This window comes from Rhineura floridana, chromosome 11, assembly GCF_030035675.1.
Source record: "Rhineura floridana isolate rRhiFlo1 chromosome 11, rRhiFlo1.hap2, whole genome shotgun sequence".
NCBI classification, from domain to species: Eukaryota; Metazoa; Chordata; class Lepidosauria; order Squamata; family Rhineuridae; genus Rhineura; species Rhineura floridana.
In genome coordinates, this window is record NC_084490.1 from 8,868,717 (window position 1) to 8,885,869 (window position 17,153).

The 17,153-nt window shown below is 46.7% G+C and overlaps 1 protein-coding gene across 2 annotated transcripts in view; it reads right to left on the reverse strand.

Moving 5' to 3' along the window:
- LOC133365823 (vigilin-like) overlaps positions 1–17,153 on the reverse strand; it is a 71,549-nt gene that overhangs the window by 5,636 nt on the left and 48,760 nt on the right. For both annotated transcript variants that reach the window (XM_061588126.1, XM_061588127.1), the window contains exons 12-26: positions 16,899–17,038; positions 15,678–15,782; positions 14,340–14,453; positions 13,182–13,268; positions 12,680–12,811; positions 10,915–11,133; positions 10,565–10,786; positions 8,208–8,426; positions 7,081–7,219; positions 6,835–6,962; positions 5,382–5,486; positions 3,317–3,451; positions 2,790–2,933; positions 1,409–1,588; positions 1,011–1,127 (exon numbers count right to left, since the gene is read on the reverse strand). In XM_061588126.1, the coding sequence (XP_061444110.1) occupies positions 1,011–1,127; positions 1,409–1,588; positions 2,790–2,933; positions 3,317–3,451; positions 5,382–5,486; positions 6,835–6,962; positions 7,081–7,219; positions 8,208–8,426; positions 10,565–10,786; positions 10,915–11,133; positions 12,680–12,811; positions 13,182–13,268; positions 14,340–14,453; positions 15,678–15,782; positions 16,899–17,038 (2,186 nt within the window). The remainder of the gene's footprint in view (positions 1–1,010; positions 1,128–1,408; positions 1,589–2,789; positions 2,934–3,316; positions 3,452–5,381; positions 5,487–6,834; positions 6,963–7,080; positions 7,220–8,207; positions 8,427–10,564; positions 10,787–10,914; positions 11,134–12,679; positions 12,812–13,181; positions 13,269–14,339; positions 14,454–15,677; positions 15,783–16,898; positions 17,039–17,153) is intronic.

The following is a 17,153-nucleotide window of genomic DNA, read 5'->3' on the forward strand; positions in this document are numbered from 1 at the left end:
TATCTTGGTTCCTGCAGCAGCCAAACAGATGCCTGCAGGAACCCTACAAACAGCCCTTTCCCACTGTGGTTCCTCAGGAACTGCGCTCTGGAACCATTCTGCCCCCTCCTTGGACACGTGGGGTTCTGTATTAGCTACCGGGTCAAGCAGTCAGCAACAGACTTGTCCTCCACTCAATTTGGCTAATCTCGGACAACTGACAGATTTTTAATTTGCTTATTTTTATTATAATTTTATTCCGTTTACACCCCAGCCCTCCTGCAAGGAACTTCAGGCGGTGCACCTGGTTCTTCCCCTCCCCTTTTGACCCTCACAACCACCACCAGAGAAGCAGGTTAGGCCGAGAGAGACAGCGACTGGCACTAGGTCATCCAGGGAGCTTCATGGCCAAGTGGGGATTTGAACCCAGGTTTCCCAGGCCCTAGTCCAGAGATAGGGAACTTTAAGCCTGTGGGCCAAACATGGCCCGTGAGGCTGTTTTTCTCAAATCATGCCTACCCACTTGATGTTGTATGTGATGTCAGGAGTGAGGCAGGTGGAGACGCAACTGCCAATGTACAAGCTGGAGCCTTAAAGTGCGCTCCTGGTTGTACAATGGCAAGGAAAACCACGCTTTGGCTCTAGGGTAGAGCCAAAACCACAGGAACATTGAAGTACAGGGCAGGGCTCTTAGGAAGCCCTGCACAGTGCTTTGAAATCCCAACGTTGGGACTTCAAAGCACCCAGTTTCCTCACACCATTGTGACATCAGGTGATTGACAGATCGACAGATCAGCCCTAGCCACCTGTCAAATTTGGCTTACAAGGCTACGATCTGATGAGGATCTGGCCCATGCAGCCAAAAGGGTTCTGCACCCCTGCCCTGGCCCAACACTCTAACCGCTATACCATGTTGGTCCTCAGATATATAAATAACTAGGAGGCGGCTCATTGCTAAGCAACACAGTTCCTCCCCCATCCATTGGCTGTCCAGTCATCCCTCCCCCCAAGATCATCTCTCTTCATCTCACATATTCCTCTTCCAGGTTGAGCATGTGGTCTATAGCGTCATCTACATTTTCAGGCAGCCCCGTCACCGTGACTCTGTCCGGGTCGCTGGAACCTGGCTGTGGGAAGCGGATGTCCACCTGCCAGGATGAGGAAAAGACTCTTCAGAGCTACGCACAGCGTATGTGTGTGAGAGAGAGCACATGTCTGCATGCGAATGGATCGCAGTCTGAAGGGCACAGATTGGAAGGGGAAGAGACTGGTAGTTGCTATTTCGCTTGCCAGCCATCGCTGGCGGGGCAGATTCTGGCAGGACCTGACATCTTTCATGGCTTCTTTGCCTGCAATTCTCCTCAACTGTGGCGGGAAAGAGTGCGCCTGTTCTTCAGGAAGCCCCTCGGGCCCATTCCCCTTTCCTTACCCGGAACTCTTCCATGAGCTTGCGGATGGCTTTGCCCCTCCCGCCAATGATCCGGGAGTGAACCCGATGATCCAGGCGGACATCTTCGCTGACCATCTCCTCAAGGTCAGCCACGATTTTCAAGATGGCGTCCCGGGCACCCTCAGCGTTCTTCTCATACCCGGTGACTGTGATGAGGTCCTGGACCGGGGGAGGAAGCAGAAAGGTGACAGAACGATGACAGCAGCCCCACTGCCTCGGCACTCTACAGACCCAGATTTTAGAAGCATGCCTAAAAAGCCACAAAGAGACATCGCTTTGACTTCTTCAAGAGGTTTCCTGCAGGTTAGGAACACAGAAAGTTGCCTTGTACCAGGTTAGGGTATTAGGTGGTCTAGCCCAATACTGCCAGAGGCTGTGTTTGCACCAGACATTTTTAAAGCTTATCCCCACCCTGCCCCGCAAGAATCCTGGGAACTGTAGCTCTTTGTGGGATAAACTACAGTTCCCAGGATTCTTTTGGGGGGAGGCGATGTGCTTTAAACGTATGGTGTGTATGCAGCGTGTCTGGCATCACCTGCTACCAAATCCCTTTATCTAGATATACTAGGGACCTTCTGTGTTCTAACACTATGTTATGGCCCTCTCTTTCAAAATGAACAAGCACAATTCTTTATGGCACAGTGCAGCCTTTCCCAGCTTGGGGGGCCTCCAGATATTTTGGATTACGACTCCCATCAGCTCTGACCATTGACCATGCTGGCTGGGGCTGATGAGAACTTGTCCTCCAGAGGTTTGGGACTACACCAGGTTGGGGATACAATCACCTGATTCGAGAGTTCCCTTTGGATCAGACTTAAAAAGGTGTCAGTGCTGGAGTGCAAGTAGCCAGACTCTTGAAAACTTCTTGAAAAGAAGTCCAGAGTCCAAGTCTTGTGTTCCTCTGCTGCCCTGCACTACGATGTGCAACCTTTAAATGCTTGAACGTCTGCTTAAACATCCACTTGCATCTTTCCTAACCAATCCTGATTTGTCCAACAGGGACTGCCTAAAAACTAACTGAATGTGAACAAATGTTGAGTTTACATGAAGGTCTACTGCAGTGGAAGGCAACCTGCAACCCGCAGGCCTAATTAGGCCTGACAGGGGTTCTAATTTGGCCCACAAGGCTATTTCCCAGCCTAAGCTATGCCCACCTTGCCCCACACCTGATATCACAGAGCAATTCTTTCTACATTTGCATCGATTCATGTACGTTAGCATCAACAAGCTTTATGAACATCTGCAACCTCTTATTGTGGCCATGTGTTAAGTGGCCCACCTAGTTGTCCCACAGTCCTGGGTGAGTTGAGGGAGTGAAAGAGAACACTTTCATGCAGCTGAAGAGGGAAGAGATACCCACCTGATTCTCATCCCCTTTGTCTGGAAACTGGACAGTGACATCATGGTCTTTTCGGATCTGGGAAATGACCGCCCCCTTTTTGCCAATGATCTTTGGGTGGTACTTGGGCTCCACACTCACTGTCAACTTGAAGCCCCGCAATGCCTGTGAGGAGAGGGAAGCCAGCAGTTACTGGTTGCCTTGAGGGGCCGTTGCCAAAGTGCTCTGTGCCAAGCTTTGACTGGTGGAAGCTGCACAGCTGGGGAGGCCCCAAGAGGAAGGCAGGGGGAGCTTGATACATAAGAGCAGCCTGCTGGATCAGGCCAGTGGCCTATTTGTCCAGCCTCTTGTTCTCACAATGGCCAGCCAGGTGCCCATAAGAAGCCTGGAAGCAGAACCTGGGTGCAAGAGCTCTCTCCCTGCTGGCGAATCTCAATATTCAGAGGTATACAGCCTCTGGCAGCAGAGGGAGGACATAGGCAGCAGGGTTGGTGGCCGCTGGCGGCCTTCTCCTCCACGAATGTGTCTACACTTGGCTCTAGCAGTACCCGATCTTCCTGTTCTGCTTGCAGCTCCTTGACCCTCTCCAAGAGGCCGGCCCTGGCTCGCTCCACATTGGGGACCAGGCCTGTGATCTTGATGATGTCCGACTGCTGCTCAGGCTGTGGCACAGAGATGTTCACCTGGGGGATGGAGAAAAACACTGCATTTCGAAGGGGGGGGGAAAGGGGGGTGCAGGCTGCAATCAGTTTTAACTGGAAAGCGCTTTCAGTGAATCTGCTAGGGCAGGCATGCGGAATGTATGGCCCTCCAGATGTTGTTGGAATTCAGCTCCTATCATCCCTGACCATTGGGCATGCTGGCTGCAGGGGATTGATAGGATGTAAGAGTCCAACAATGTTATTTCAGTTTTGATGCCTTTGAACTATTGTACCATGTATGCTCTTACAATTGCAAGTTGCTTTGAGTAGTCACTGTAGCAAGCAACAAATAAATGTAATGAACAACATTTCATTGGAAATACAATTATGGGGAAAACTACACCATGACTACTCTTTATTTTGGGTTATGCCATGCCCCCATGATAGCCATTTCGTGACTGGTGCCCCCGACATTCTCAAAATTTGAAATGCACCCTCTGGTGCAAATTATCTGGAGGGCACCAGGTTGGCAAAGGCTGCTATACAGCACAATTTTTAATTCATTCAGAAAACTGCTATTGCCTGAGAAGCAGTCTGTAAATTATTATAAAGTGATACACTATTATTGCCTCTTGCACGGCATGATCTTTTGGACTCTATTTTCTAACACAAATTTTTCTGTTTTCTTTTCTGCACTGTGGGTATATATGCACACACTCAGCGTGACCATGCCATGCATCTAATGATGTGGGATTTGCTCCATAAAGATTTAGCCCAGGGGTAGCCAATGTGGTACCCTCTAGAGATTGTTGGACTCCAACTCCCATCAGCCCCAGCAAGCATGGCCAGTGGTCAAGGTGATTGGAGTTGTAAGTCCAGCAACATCTGAAGGGTACCACATTGCCTAGCCTGGGTTTAGCCCAATGCATAGGGTTAGTCTGTTACAGGAAAAAAACACAAAGTCCTTTTACATCTTAAATACCAACACATAACTTGTTACAATTGGTCCGTACAAAAAGGCAATTATAAGCTGTGTTGATACAGCTTGTATTTTGTCTCTGTAAATAAAAAACCTGCCACTACTACTTATATTAGAAGTTGACAGCTTTCTAATAAAGGTGGTAGCTTTCATCGACATATTCTTCTTTCACTCTCTCTCTCTCTCTTTCAAACAAGGCACCTAGATTTAACTATTTGGTATTCTGCAAATTCAGTGAAACCCATCAAATTGGTTAACTGCAGATGATTAATGATCCAAGTAAATCACCTTGGAGTTCTGTTTTAGAAGTGCTCAACAAGCTACCTGCACTGGTGAAATAATTCTCTACAAAGTGAACTTCAAAATCCACACCTGTACAATACCTTTTAATGGGACCAACCAAAACATCACAAAAGGGCTTTCTAAGCATGAAGTTTGTTTGCAGTGTCCCCTTGTGGACAGTGCCATCTGGGCAAGCAACAGGACAGACACACTAGTCATAGATACACCTACAGATTCTGCAGTGCCCCTTTTCTTCCTTTCATAATTGTTGTGAGAGGGAAGGACATCCTGCGTACACTGCTGTCATGGGAACCTGGCCCACAGGCCCAATGGCGCCAACAAATTTGGACCCCTAGCAAATCTGGTTACTGAGCATGTGGATTGCGTACACCAACACCAGCATGACCAACTTGCACAACATTTTTAAAAAGGCGTATCAAAGCCAAAGGTGCTTCTGGCACCTTTGCTATACATTTGGTGAATGCTAAAGACATACCTCTTTACCCCGACCTTTACCTCCTGAGATGTATGTTTTCAGAACTCATACCATTTTTGTGATTGAAATGTGTTTTAATTCTTTTTAACATTGTGTTTTAGATTTTGTAACCTGCCCTGGGATCTACTGGTGAAGGGCGGGCAATAAATGTAAACAACAACTACTACAACACTGAGGCCGCACATAGGTCTGGAAGTAGATCCACGTATCCCTACCTCGTATTCCTCCATCATCTTGCGAATGCCGGCTCCCTTCTGCCCGATGATGTAGCGGTGCAGGTCAAAGGGGACATCTACGTCCACTGTGATGGGAACCAGAGCCTAGAAAGACAGGAAGACTGCAGTGTTGAGAAGGCAGCTTCAGAGCTGTTCTGGCCACTGAGGGCTAAAGTGGCACTTTTGATAGGCAAAATGCTATCTCGAGGCCCAGATCTGGGGACAGAGATAGGGGAGAGGAGAGGTGAAGCCCAGCTGAACAAGGCCAAAGAGGGGGGGGGGGAATTCATGCATGTTCACACTCCTTGATCATGTCCCACCTCTTCGCTACTGGCTGCCAAAGCACCTTCATGTCTACCCACGTTCCTGCAAGAACATATCTTACCATCTTCCTAAGAACTGTGAAATTTCTTGTTTTGCAACGTAGGAACCAAAAAGGCAGAAAGCACAAGTTGTCCAAAGCCTATCCACGGCTGAAGTAAACAGTCAAACCCAGGCCCAAATCTAACACTCGCTACTGGACTAGATATCCAAACAAGAAGAATCAGACCTTTAATACATTTCCTCTCTTCTCTCTCCCCACCATGATGCGAATCCACCTAAAGCCTTATGCAGTTCGGGGCACTAACATGCCTCTCCCGCCACAAACCTGCCTGCATCCTTATGCCACCCTTCCCCAACCCAGAGCCCTCCAGATGTTGCTGGACTACAACGTCCATCATCCTTGACCATCAGCTATGCTGGCTGGAGCTGTTGAAGCTGTAATTCCAAAACATCTGGAGGGCACCTGGTTGGAGAAAGCTGTCTGAGGTCAACATCTGAGGCCCTCCTCCAGGTACCCCCCTCTGAGGGAGATTTGGAGGGTGGTGGCAAAGGAGAGGGCCTTTTCAGTGGTGTCCCCTGCTCCCTCATTTGTAGAATGCTCTCCCCATTGAAGCCTGCCTAGCTACGACTTTGTCATCTTTTTGGCATCAGGGTAAGATGTTACTCTACTCGCAGGTATTTGATGGAATGTGATGGTGGCTTCCAAGGTGTTTCTTTAGTTGGCTGTCCCTGACGTTTTGACTACTAGCGTGGCATGTTTGTTCTATTGCTTATATAACATTTTTGTACTATAGGGTTGCATTCAGTGCTAGCCCTACTCAGAGTAGACCCCACTGAAATTAATGAACCTAAATGAATCATGCCCATTAACTTAAATGGGTCTACTCCGGGTAGGACTACCCTTGGATACAACCTGCTGCCTTGTTTTAATTTTTGTATATTTTAATCGACTGTTAGGACATCTTGCACTTTTTAAAGAAAAAGGAGTTTAAGAAATGTAATTAATCAAAAAGATTTGGGAATCATTTGGGTAAGGTTGCCATGCTGGGGTGGACATTAGTGGCCAAACCACTAATACAGAGCGAGAGAGACAGAGAGAATGCATAGTACAGAGAGAGGGGGGTGATACCAGCAGAGCTGCCCGTGCCGCCTCGCATTTCTCCTTGCGCCCCGAGATGAGGATGATGTCACATTTGCGGGGGGCAGAGTCTGGCTCGGGGCTAATGTCGCCGTTTTCCTGAGACTGTGCTTCTGAACCTAGCAAAAACAAAGCAACAAACCTAGTGCTCTGAACCAAGCAGGGAAGAATAGAGAGCTCCCTGTACAAAATTGAACCAGCTTCCCACCCCTGACCTGCACACGCACACCCCTCTACCTGAATTTTCATCTCGCTCCGGGAACTTGATCAGTACATCATGGTCCCGAGTGATCTGCTGCACCCTGTAACCTTTGGCTCCCATGACAACCCGGTGGAAACGCTGCGGGATGACGCACTCCAAAACCACCTGGGCCTCCTGAGGAAGGATGGGAAGCCAAAGGGCAGATCGGGGTGAATGAGACCAGTTAGGATGCAGGGCAGGAGACGTTAGCCCTAAACCTTCTCAGAATGACTTTGAAGCCAGGAGAGGGAAAAGGGGAGGCAGCTGAAACCAGACTTGAGGCTCTGCATGCTGCAACTGGTGTCCCAATGCAACCAAAGAAGCCCCTTCTGGGCTTATGTTCATACATTCTTTATCAGTCTTAATACACACACTTTCACAGGAAGCTGGAATCAAACGGTACAGACAAAGGCATAATCATATTCATTATTATTTCTATTAAATTTATTGCCCACCCTTCACCAGAAGATCCCAGGGAGGGTCACAACAATATAAAAACAGACACTTCAGAACATCACCCCAGGCCCCAACCATAGCCTGCGTATGTAGGAGCAAAATCCTCAAAAATCCATCTCCATTTATGAAAAAACTTTTCTGGAGAAGGCTGACCTTGCCTCCCCCCCCCTTCTCCCTCAACAGGAATAAGCTGAATCAGGCCTCATCAGTTGAACTCCGGTGCTGATCAGATGTTTACACTCAAGCCTGTTCATTTTTTAAAACCTGCCGAAGTTACACTCCAAAATAAACTAAGATTTACCTAAAAAGGCATTCTGTAAAGAAGGCAAACTGGTAAGAGAAGTCCTTTAAACAGATCCACTAAGTGCTTTACAAGCCCTGACAAACAGCTGATCCTCAGTGCTTGCAAAGCCCCAAGCACAGCACTTTGCAAGCTTGACAATCGGCTGCAATGCCTTATTTTAAAAGGGCAGCTTCAGAGTCATTGGAGGCCTCAAAGGAGGTCGGAGGGGGCACATGCAGCCCCCAGGATTCAGGTTACCCATCTGTGGCACAAAGTATCATTTTACATCTTTCCTCCTTAAGAGAACCACAGAATGACGCATCTTGGAGGGATGGATTATTTTCAAAAGCCCTCTTCGGCCCAGACTACAGGCTGAACACCTACCAGGTCACCAATGATCTCCAGGATGCGTCTCTTGGCTGCCTCCACACAGTCCTTGGCTCCTTTGAGGGTCACACGGTCACTCTGGACACCTGTCCGGGGGAAGCTCACAGCAACCCCTCCGTACTCTTCTGCCATCTCCCGCAGCACGTGCCCCCGGCGTGCCACAAAGTGGCGGTGGTATTTGGGCTCTACCATCATTGAATCTTCAACAACGTTATCCTAGGCAGGAAGAGGAGGGAGAAAAAGGCCACTGCAGCCTCTGTGTCCATGACCACCCATCCTCCTCCTCCAAATTTTGGACAGTCCAGAAAAGGGCTGTTACTTGGCTTTGCAGAATCTTATTATCTAAAGGTCTGGGATCTTTCAAGAAGATTACAGTGGCAATTTGGTGATGAGGGAAGGGAACAGAGATTGGCTTTTAAGCGGTTTACCAGCATAAAAGCAACTATAAAATCCATACATAATTAAAACACACGGTAAAATAATTCCATAAAAACATTAAAACTCCATATTTAAAATAGACAGTGAAACAAGCATAGCAATTAAAACAGCTGGATAGGGAACATCCCGTTCAGGAGAATGCTTGACTAAACAGGTGTTCCTTCAAGAGCCAACGGAATGTTAATACAGTTGGGGAGGGTCTCTTGTATTTCAGCAGGGAGGGTTGAGAGTTTATATTATATTGACTCTCAGTTGGGAGGCATGTGGGTGCCATGTCTCAATACAACCTACCTATAATTGTCAACCATGCTATTGCCCTTTTAGCCTGCAAGTGTATGTGTGTGTTTGTGTGTGTGTATATATATATATATATATATATATACACACACACACACACACACACATACACACACACAAACACACACACAAACACACACATACACTTGCAGGCTAAAAGGGCAATAGCATGGTTGACAATATATATAGTGGCTCACATTTACTGTGTCACTGAATGCTACTCCTTTAGAGAATTACTACTGGCTGATGGCTAAGATATTTCTAGGCTGCCCTTCATCCTCAAATCTGTTTGGCTGGTGTACACGAGTGTGAATATAACTAGTTATACCAGATACAAATGCAAGGAAACAAAGGATCAACATTCCTAATGAGTTACCAAAATGAGAGGCAGCAACGAAACTTTAAAACTATGGCCTGTATCCCATGTTAGTCCTAGCCAGAGTAGACTCATTGAAAACAACAGACATGACTTATTGAGGTCCATTAATTTTTTATTACTGAATGAATTTGTATCCCATCTTTTAGAATAAAATTTTTAAAGGTTGCAGATAATATAAAGTTTAACAAGCAATATGGAACAATAATATATAAAATATTCCTGTCAAACACAGAAAAGCAGTTCAAGATTTCTCAAGAATATCACACCAGATACAAAATGAATGTGCTTTTTGGATGCTCATGGGTTGCATGGTGCCCAAGCCCAAGTTAAAGGATATATTTCAAATCTTGTTCTCATGTCTATAAAATAATTGCTACTGTACCTACCATTTCAATCTGTCTAACCTGAATATAACTTAGTGGGATACAACTCTCTCATGCAGACTAAACACAACCATTTAGAATGGTTGAGCAAACAAAAGGTTTTTAACCTGGTGCCAAAAGACAGCTGTGTCGAAGCTAATCATATCTGTTTAGGAAGGGTCTTCCCAGAGCCAGGGTGTCACCACAGGAAAGGCCCTATTTTTACTTGGGCTTAGAGTTGGCATGTTGGGCTTTGGATATGTGGGAAACCCTAGTTGAGTTTCCACCTAGCGGTGAAGTATGCAGAGGTGGTCTTAGCCAAGAAATACTCTTGCTGTAGTTTTACCTCAGAAACTCAATTATCTCTCCAAAATCTGTGAAGAAAGGAAGGATTACTTGGGCATTTGCTACACGAGTGTTCTCTCACAAGGCCTCTTTCTCACAGTAAAGTGAGACGTGGCCAAAGTTCACCAATTTGGAGGGCTTCTGGATGCACGTGTGTGAGAGAGTTAGAGAATTGGCCTACTTCTTTTCGCCACCACACCTCCGTTTCAGAGCGAGAGAAACAGCGCTCCTCTTAGCAGTCACCATTTCTTTCCCCCCATAAATTCTCCTCACTGCGATGCTATGAAGTATGGCAAAAACCCTCCCATTTTCATCCCTTCAGCGGAAATTGAGAGATGGGGCAACTTTCTTCAGCCTGACGGGGAAAGTTATCCAACAATGGCTCCTCTCACCCCTTTTAAGGCAGCCAGTGGAATGAAGAGTTGAATCAGCAAGGCCTCCCTCACTGGCCTGGCTGCCACCCACTGCCATGTGGCATCAGCAAAGCCCTGAAATTTGCAGATTCCCCTCCCCCTCACCCCTTCCTGCCATACCAGATTGCAGATGAGGCTTTCCAGCTCGTGCTGGGCTTGCCGCACTGCTTCTTCCTTCCCCACGATGGCGATGAGCTCCTGGTCCTTGTCATCGGGGCTGGGGAAGATAATGCGAGCACCGGTGCGGTCCCTCACTTTCCGGATGTTGGCGCCCCCCCGCCCAATCAGGAATTTGTGGTACTCCGGCTTAGCGTGCAGCTCTGCCGAGTGGTTGTTGATTTGCTGGGTGGGGAAAGAGGAGGAAAGCGTATCATCAGGGCAGAGGCTGGGAAGTCAAAAAGGCCACGACGAAGAAGCAGCAGCAAAGGTTGCCACTCAGCTATTTTTCCAAGCCTCTGACTTATTGCTACCTTCTCCTCAGCAAGCTGCAACAGCTGGCGTCTTGCTTTCTCCACCTCTTCGCCGGGCCCTCGGATGGTGACCTTGTCGCTCCCCGAGCCCTCGGAAGGGAAGTGGATGTGCACCCCGCCACACTCTTCCATGATGGAGCGCACCAGCCGACCCTTAGCCCCGATCAATGAGTTGTGCAGCTTGGATGGTATAGACACGTCCACTTCTTTTATGTTAGCCTGGGGATAGGAAAGAGAGAGAAATGAGGGCTACAAAATCCTGTCTCCAGGCCAAAGGGGATGCGTCGCTTCCAAAGCAATTTTATTATAAAATTGTATATCCTGCCTTTCCTGTAATCCTCAGTGTAGTTAACAATTAACCAACTAAAATACAATAAAAGGATGCAAGATCAGCAAACAGCAGGAGCCAAGGACTAAGGTATCTGCAAATGGGAAGGGGGAGCTGTCAAGTGCCATTATTAAAACCTTGCAAGAACAGGATTTGATTGGGCACCTGAAATAGTAAAGTGGGGGGCGAGGCAAGGCAAAGATAATATGGGCAACAGCACCACCAATGTCAGGTGGTGGAAGATCTTCAGAAGATTCAGTTTTTAGAGCGACATGCATCACATCATAAAATTAATTAGTGACACAATGAATGAACACAACGCTAGCCAAACTGGGCAACTGGGATAGATAAATTACTAGCCAATTCTAAAATTGCCCTTACAAAGAACCAGTCTTTCAGTGTGGAAGCCCCTACTCCTTGGAACTGCCTGTCCATTGGTGTTAGGCAGGCGCCTTCACTGTATTGCTTTCAGGGGGGCCTTAAAAATTATCTACACATGTAATTCTTGAAAGTAATTTTATTGGGTATTTTGATAAATTTTAGGTTAACTTATTCTTAATGTTTTATTTAATTGGCATTTAATGGATAGTTTATGTAAACTGCTTGAGATTTTTTTATGATTAAGCAGTATATAAATCTTGTTAAAATAAATAAAATCAGAGTGGGAATTAGGTTTCAGGTGACTAATGCCCTAGGAAGCACACATTTATTTACACAGCTCTACAGACACACTAAAGTTAGCATGTTACTAGTTTTCATTGCTTTTATTATGCGTGCACTACTGACTCTTTTTACAACATTACATTTGTGGATCAATCACCATGTTTTATAAACCCAGAAATGGGTATCAGGCTGTCTGTATTTTTCCCATGCCCTTCTCCTACCATCTTCCTTCTGCATGCTAGCTTTGGTGCTTCCAGTTCTGGTTTGTTTCAACCAGAGTTTCCCGTTAATGTCATAAAAAAGGAACTCTGGTTTTTAAGAATCTGGTTGATAAGCAGACATTAAACCAGAGTTCCCCGTTTTGGACATAATGGCTGCATTTGTATGTCATGGTCAACCTGAACCCTAAACTGTGGTTAATTGTATCTATGTTTTCTCGAAGCATATCAGCTTCATAAAACCATGGTTTGAAGTTGTGTTGTTTCAAGCAAGCCACAGTGAAGATTCCCCACTTTGTTGGGTTTGGATGGCACGACAAGCCATGGTTAATCTAAAACAGAAGCCAAGAGGTTTTGAATTCCTCCTTGTGGTGGCACAGGAGTGGACACGCAAGCCTGAGGCAAGGTGAGGCGAGGCGAGGCTCATTCCTGTCATGATGAACCATGGTTTAATGTGAAGTCCAAATACAACCATTGTGTTACAGACTGCAATATGTTCAGACTATTTCCTTGCAACCTTGAAAACTAAAAGGAGGAAGCTACTTCACACACCCACCAGCTCCCTCTGGATGGCCAGGATGCGGTCCCGGGCGCACTCGCAATTGGCTTTCTTCCCGGTGATCAGGATCACCTCCGAGTTGCTGTTTTCTGTGGGGAGGTCAATCTTGGTATTGGTTTCCTCTCGAATCTATTATGAAGAGATAACAGCAAACCCAGACCCTCAAGGCTAGGCTACTATAAATGAACTCTACAAAGAGCAGCCCTCAGTGACGGTTGGGAAGCTGAAAACAGGAGGGAGACAGGTAGTAGTTGGTTAGGAGCCCACTTCGTTCTAAGCTTCAAAAGTTTGTATTGGCTTCTTACAGCATTTTCAGTGTGATTCCAACATGCTGGAATTGACTCGCCAGTTCTTAACTGGCTTGAGCCTGTATCTACTGGAGGCTACTTCTTTCCGCAGAAAGCAGTACACTGCCACAACAGACACTTGCTGCCAAAAGCCCAGCAATGCCACATTCTTGCGGGAGGATGGGGAGATAGGAAGGGCACCGCACCCTTACCTTTTTGATGTTGGCACCTCCTTTCCCAATAATGTTTTTGTGGAACTGCTTGAAGATAGGGACTGGGATAGAAAAACTGTTTTCGACCTAAGGCACAAAGAAGAAGAAAATCCATGAAGCTCAATATGGGGAAATGCCATTTGCTACTTTCAGAACCAGTTTCCACCAGGAATGTAGGAAGTGGCCTTATGCAGAGCCAGACCATTGGTGCATCTAGCCCAGAACTGTCTACATGATTGGCAGCAGCTCTCCAGGCTTTCAGGCAGAAGTCTCTCTCAGCTCTACATGGATACTGAACCTGGAATATTCTGCATGCACAACAGATGCTCTACCACTGGGCTATGGCCCAGCCTTGGGTTACTCAGGAGTACTGTACACATGCAAAGTGGCTGACCTGTCTCCCTCCAACCTAGTAGGCCAATCTTGCTTGCTCAGGCCCTGTAGCATGGCGGCACTGGACCCAGCCTTAAGACCTACCAGACAGACCTTACTTGTGGTCCTGTCGGCCAGTGCAGTGGGCAAGACGGTGGCACAAGACAGGGCCTTCTTGATGGTGGCACCCCGTTTACAGAACATCATCCCAACTGAGATACGATCAGCCTCCACATTAGCTAAATTTAGACAGGTGAAACCATATTTGTCCAGGCCTTTGGAACCTGATGCTGGCTGGCGTTTAGGCTTAGCAGAGCTGTTTTTATCATGGCCACACGATCTTATTCTCTGTTTTATTTTTTATTTCCACTGTTGTATTATAAGCCATCCTATGCTCCGACCTAGAGGAAAGGCTAAGTATAAAAACTCCTCAAAGAAATAAAAATGCTAAATAAGCTTCCCACATATCCTCACAAAATCCTTCACCTGCCTGTCAACTTGACATCACTGTGATGCCATCACCTGCCGCCACCACTAGGTGGGGCCATTCCAAGACTTCCAGTCCATCAGTACACCTGGGCAAAAGAAGCACATCTGGCAGAGCAGCAGCACTTCAGCAGACACTAAACGTGGCAGTGGCCAACGAAGACACTCCTCATCTCCTTTCCCCGTGCTGCTCAAAAGCCCAGGGAAAGGGACAGCTTTGTGGCCTTGCCATGATGAGATTCAGCTGCATTGAACAAAAAGAGACCTGCTCCTCTGGAAGCCTAGCTGGACAAGACTCACCAGCTCTGCAATGACTTTCTGGAGATACTTGGCGCACTTTTCCACTTCATTTTTGGGCCCACGCAACTGCACAATGTCACTCTTCTGTGAGGGGTCGGGGAAGTTGATGATAACCTGCAGGAAGCAAGCAGAGGTCAGTATGCAGAATCGCAGTGCAAAGCAGGTGAACTCCCGAAATTCTTTTGAGGGGAGGAGGCTTAAATGAGGACAAAGTTAAAAATCTGAGCTTCTAAGCTAATACAGGCATACCCCGCTTAAAGTCGCCTCGCTATAAAACACATGCTCCATACTCCACCATACCCCACTTTAACGTGGCAAGACGCCGCTGCCATCTAGTGGCGACTGCAGTGCAGTACATGCATAGATAATTGCTTCACTTTAAGTACATTTTCACTTTACATACACGCTCCGGTCCCATTGCGTATGTTAAAGTGGGGTATGCCTGTACGAGATTAATGAGTTCATCAAGTGTATGGTTATTGGCGGCTATTGGGTACCATGGCTACATTCTATCCCAACTGTTGGAGGCGGTATGCCTCTGAATACTAGTTGCTAGGAATCACAAAGCAGGGACAGCATGGTTGCACTCAGGGTCCTACTTGTAGTCTGCCCTTGGGCATATGGATGGCCACCTCGGGAACAGGATGCTGGACTAGATGGGCCTTTGGCCTGGTCCAGCAGGGCTCTTCCTATGTACGAAATCAGATCACATTTGCATATACCTGCTAGTGTTTTATCTTTTACTCTGCTTCTGCCCCCTCTCCGTGAGTAACAATGAGCTACACACAGGCCAGCCAGGCATCATCCTCTGACTTCTGGTATTTCAACTACGTACTACCCATACTCCCAAAAACTTCTCTCTTTTTCTTAAGGGCTAGCAACTTGTATTTAAAAAAATTAGGCAGAGATTCTCAGGAAAGATTAACTCTGTTCTAACATACACTTTGCTTACATCATTGCCAGGAAGAGTATAAAAGATTCAGAACTACAGAAGGGCCAGCAAGGTTCTGTTTCAGCCCAGCCTGTTTCCAAATTACAGGGTCCAGCGTTAAAGAGATAAAGGACATTTTGTTGCTCAAGGCAGCCACAGCTACAAGCCAAACATTTATGTCAACAGCATGGATAGGCACTCCAGATAAGTGCCTGGCAAGATAAGACCTGATTCCTGCTGATTTTAGGAACTGTTATTTGATCAGCTGTTGCTGATTTTGTAAAAAAATGGATTTTATGTATTTTTATTTGTTTTATTGTGAACCGTCCTATGCAAAAGAGTGGTATATAAGTTATCAAAACAAAAGCAAAAGAAATAAAACCTCAGGAACTCTTCTTTGATCCTACCTCTGGGAACTTGTCACGGATCTCCTTGATTTTCTCGCCTTTCTGCCCAATGATGGTCCGGTGGAAGCGCTGCTCAATTATCAGGTCCTTTGTGCGTTCATTTTCCTAGGACAGAAGCCCAGAACCAATCAGCAGCATCTACAGTGTCCCAGCCCAACAGGATCTCCCTTGTGCACACCGGCTGGCAAGGTTAGGTTGAGGGCGGGTGCACGAAGGAACACCCAAAGCCCACCTCCCTCACCTAACAGTTTAATTTTTTTAAAAAATTTCATCGTCACATTTCTATCGCACCATTCCTCTCAGGAGCTCAAGCTTGATTCTCCCCCTTCCCTTTTATCCTCACAACAACCCTACGAGGTGAACTCCTTTGGAAGGAAGAGCAGGATATGTATGTAATAAATAAAAGGATAGGTTGAGAGAAGGTGACTGGCCCACGGTCAACAAGCGAGCTTCATGGCTGAGTGAGGATTTGAACTCTGGTCTCCCAGGTCCTTGCCCTATTCTCTAACCACTATGCCACGCTGACTGCTCTGACTCTACAGAAGACAGTACATTTCCACTTCTTAAAAAAAGTTTCCGATTTGCATACAATCAGATCATTGGTCAATTTAGTCTAGTATCACCTAGTGTTAATTAAACCAGAACTTATCACTAGAAGCTAAAATGATGAAACTGAGGTTGTACATAATGAGAAGACATGATTCAATAGAAAAGACAATAATGCTAGGAAAAACAGAAGGGAGTAGAAAAAGAGGCAGGGCAAACAAGAGATGGATTGATTCCATCAAGGAAGCCACAGACCTGAACTTACAAGATCTGAACAGGGTGGTTCATGGCAGATGCTCTTGGAGGTCACTGATTCATAGGGTCGCCATAAGTCGTAGTCGACTTGGAGGCACATAACAACAACAACATTACCTAGTGTGGCAGAAATCCTGAGCGTTTGCTGCCTTATAGCCTTTGAAAGTTAAGATGCCAAGGACTGAAGCAGGAACCTTCCATATGCAAAGCTGTTGCTCTACCACCGAACTATTAGCACTCCGGCTTTCCCTCGCCCACACAGAATGAGATCTCCCTCCCCCACTTCACACCTCTCCTCATCCCCCATGCATTATTTCCAACTCAAATCTCCCCTTCCTGATCAGTTCCTGCTTCTTCTTCCATCCCAGCTTGGGAGATAAAGCAAAAACAAGGGCACCCAAAGGTGCCAGGCTCCTTTACCATGCGAGCAGCCATTTCTGACAGCTCCTTTCGGGCCAGCTGGACTCCTTGGGGGTCTCCCTCAATTCGGATCAGGTTACTCTTCTCGTTATCGGGCGGGATCCGGATGGAGACTTTGTGCTGTTCTTTGATGCGATTGACTGTCAACACACAGCAGGGAAGAGAGCAGAAGTCAGAGACGGAGATGCCTTCTACCTTTCATACATTTCTGGGAGCCAGCATGGTGTGTAGTGACTAGAGTGCAGAACTAAGAAT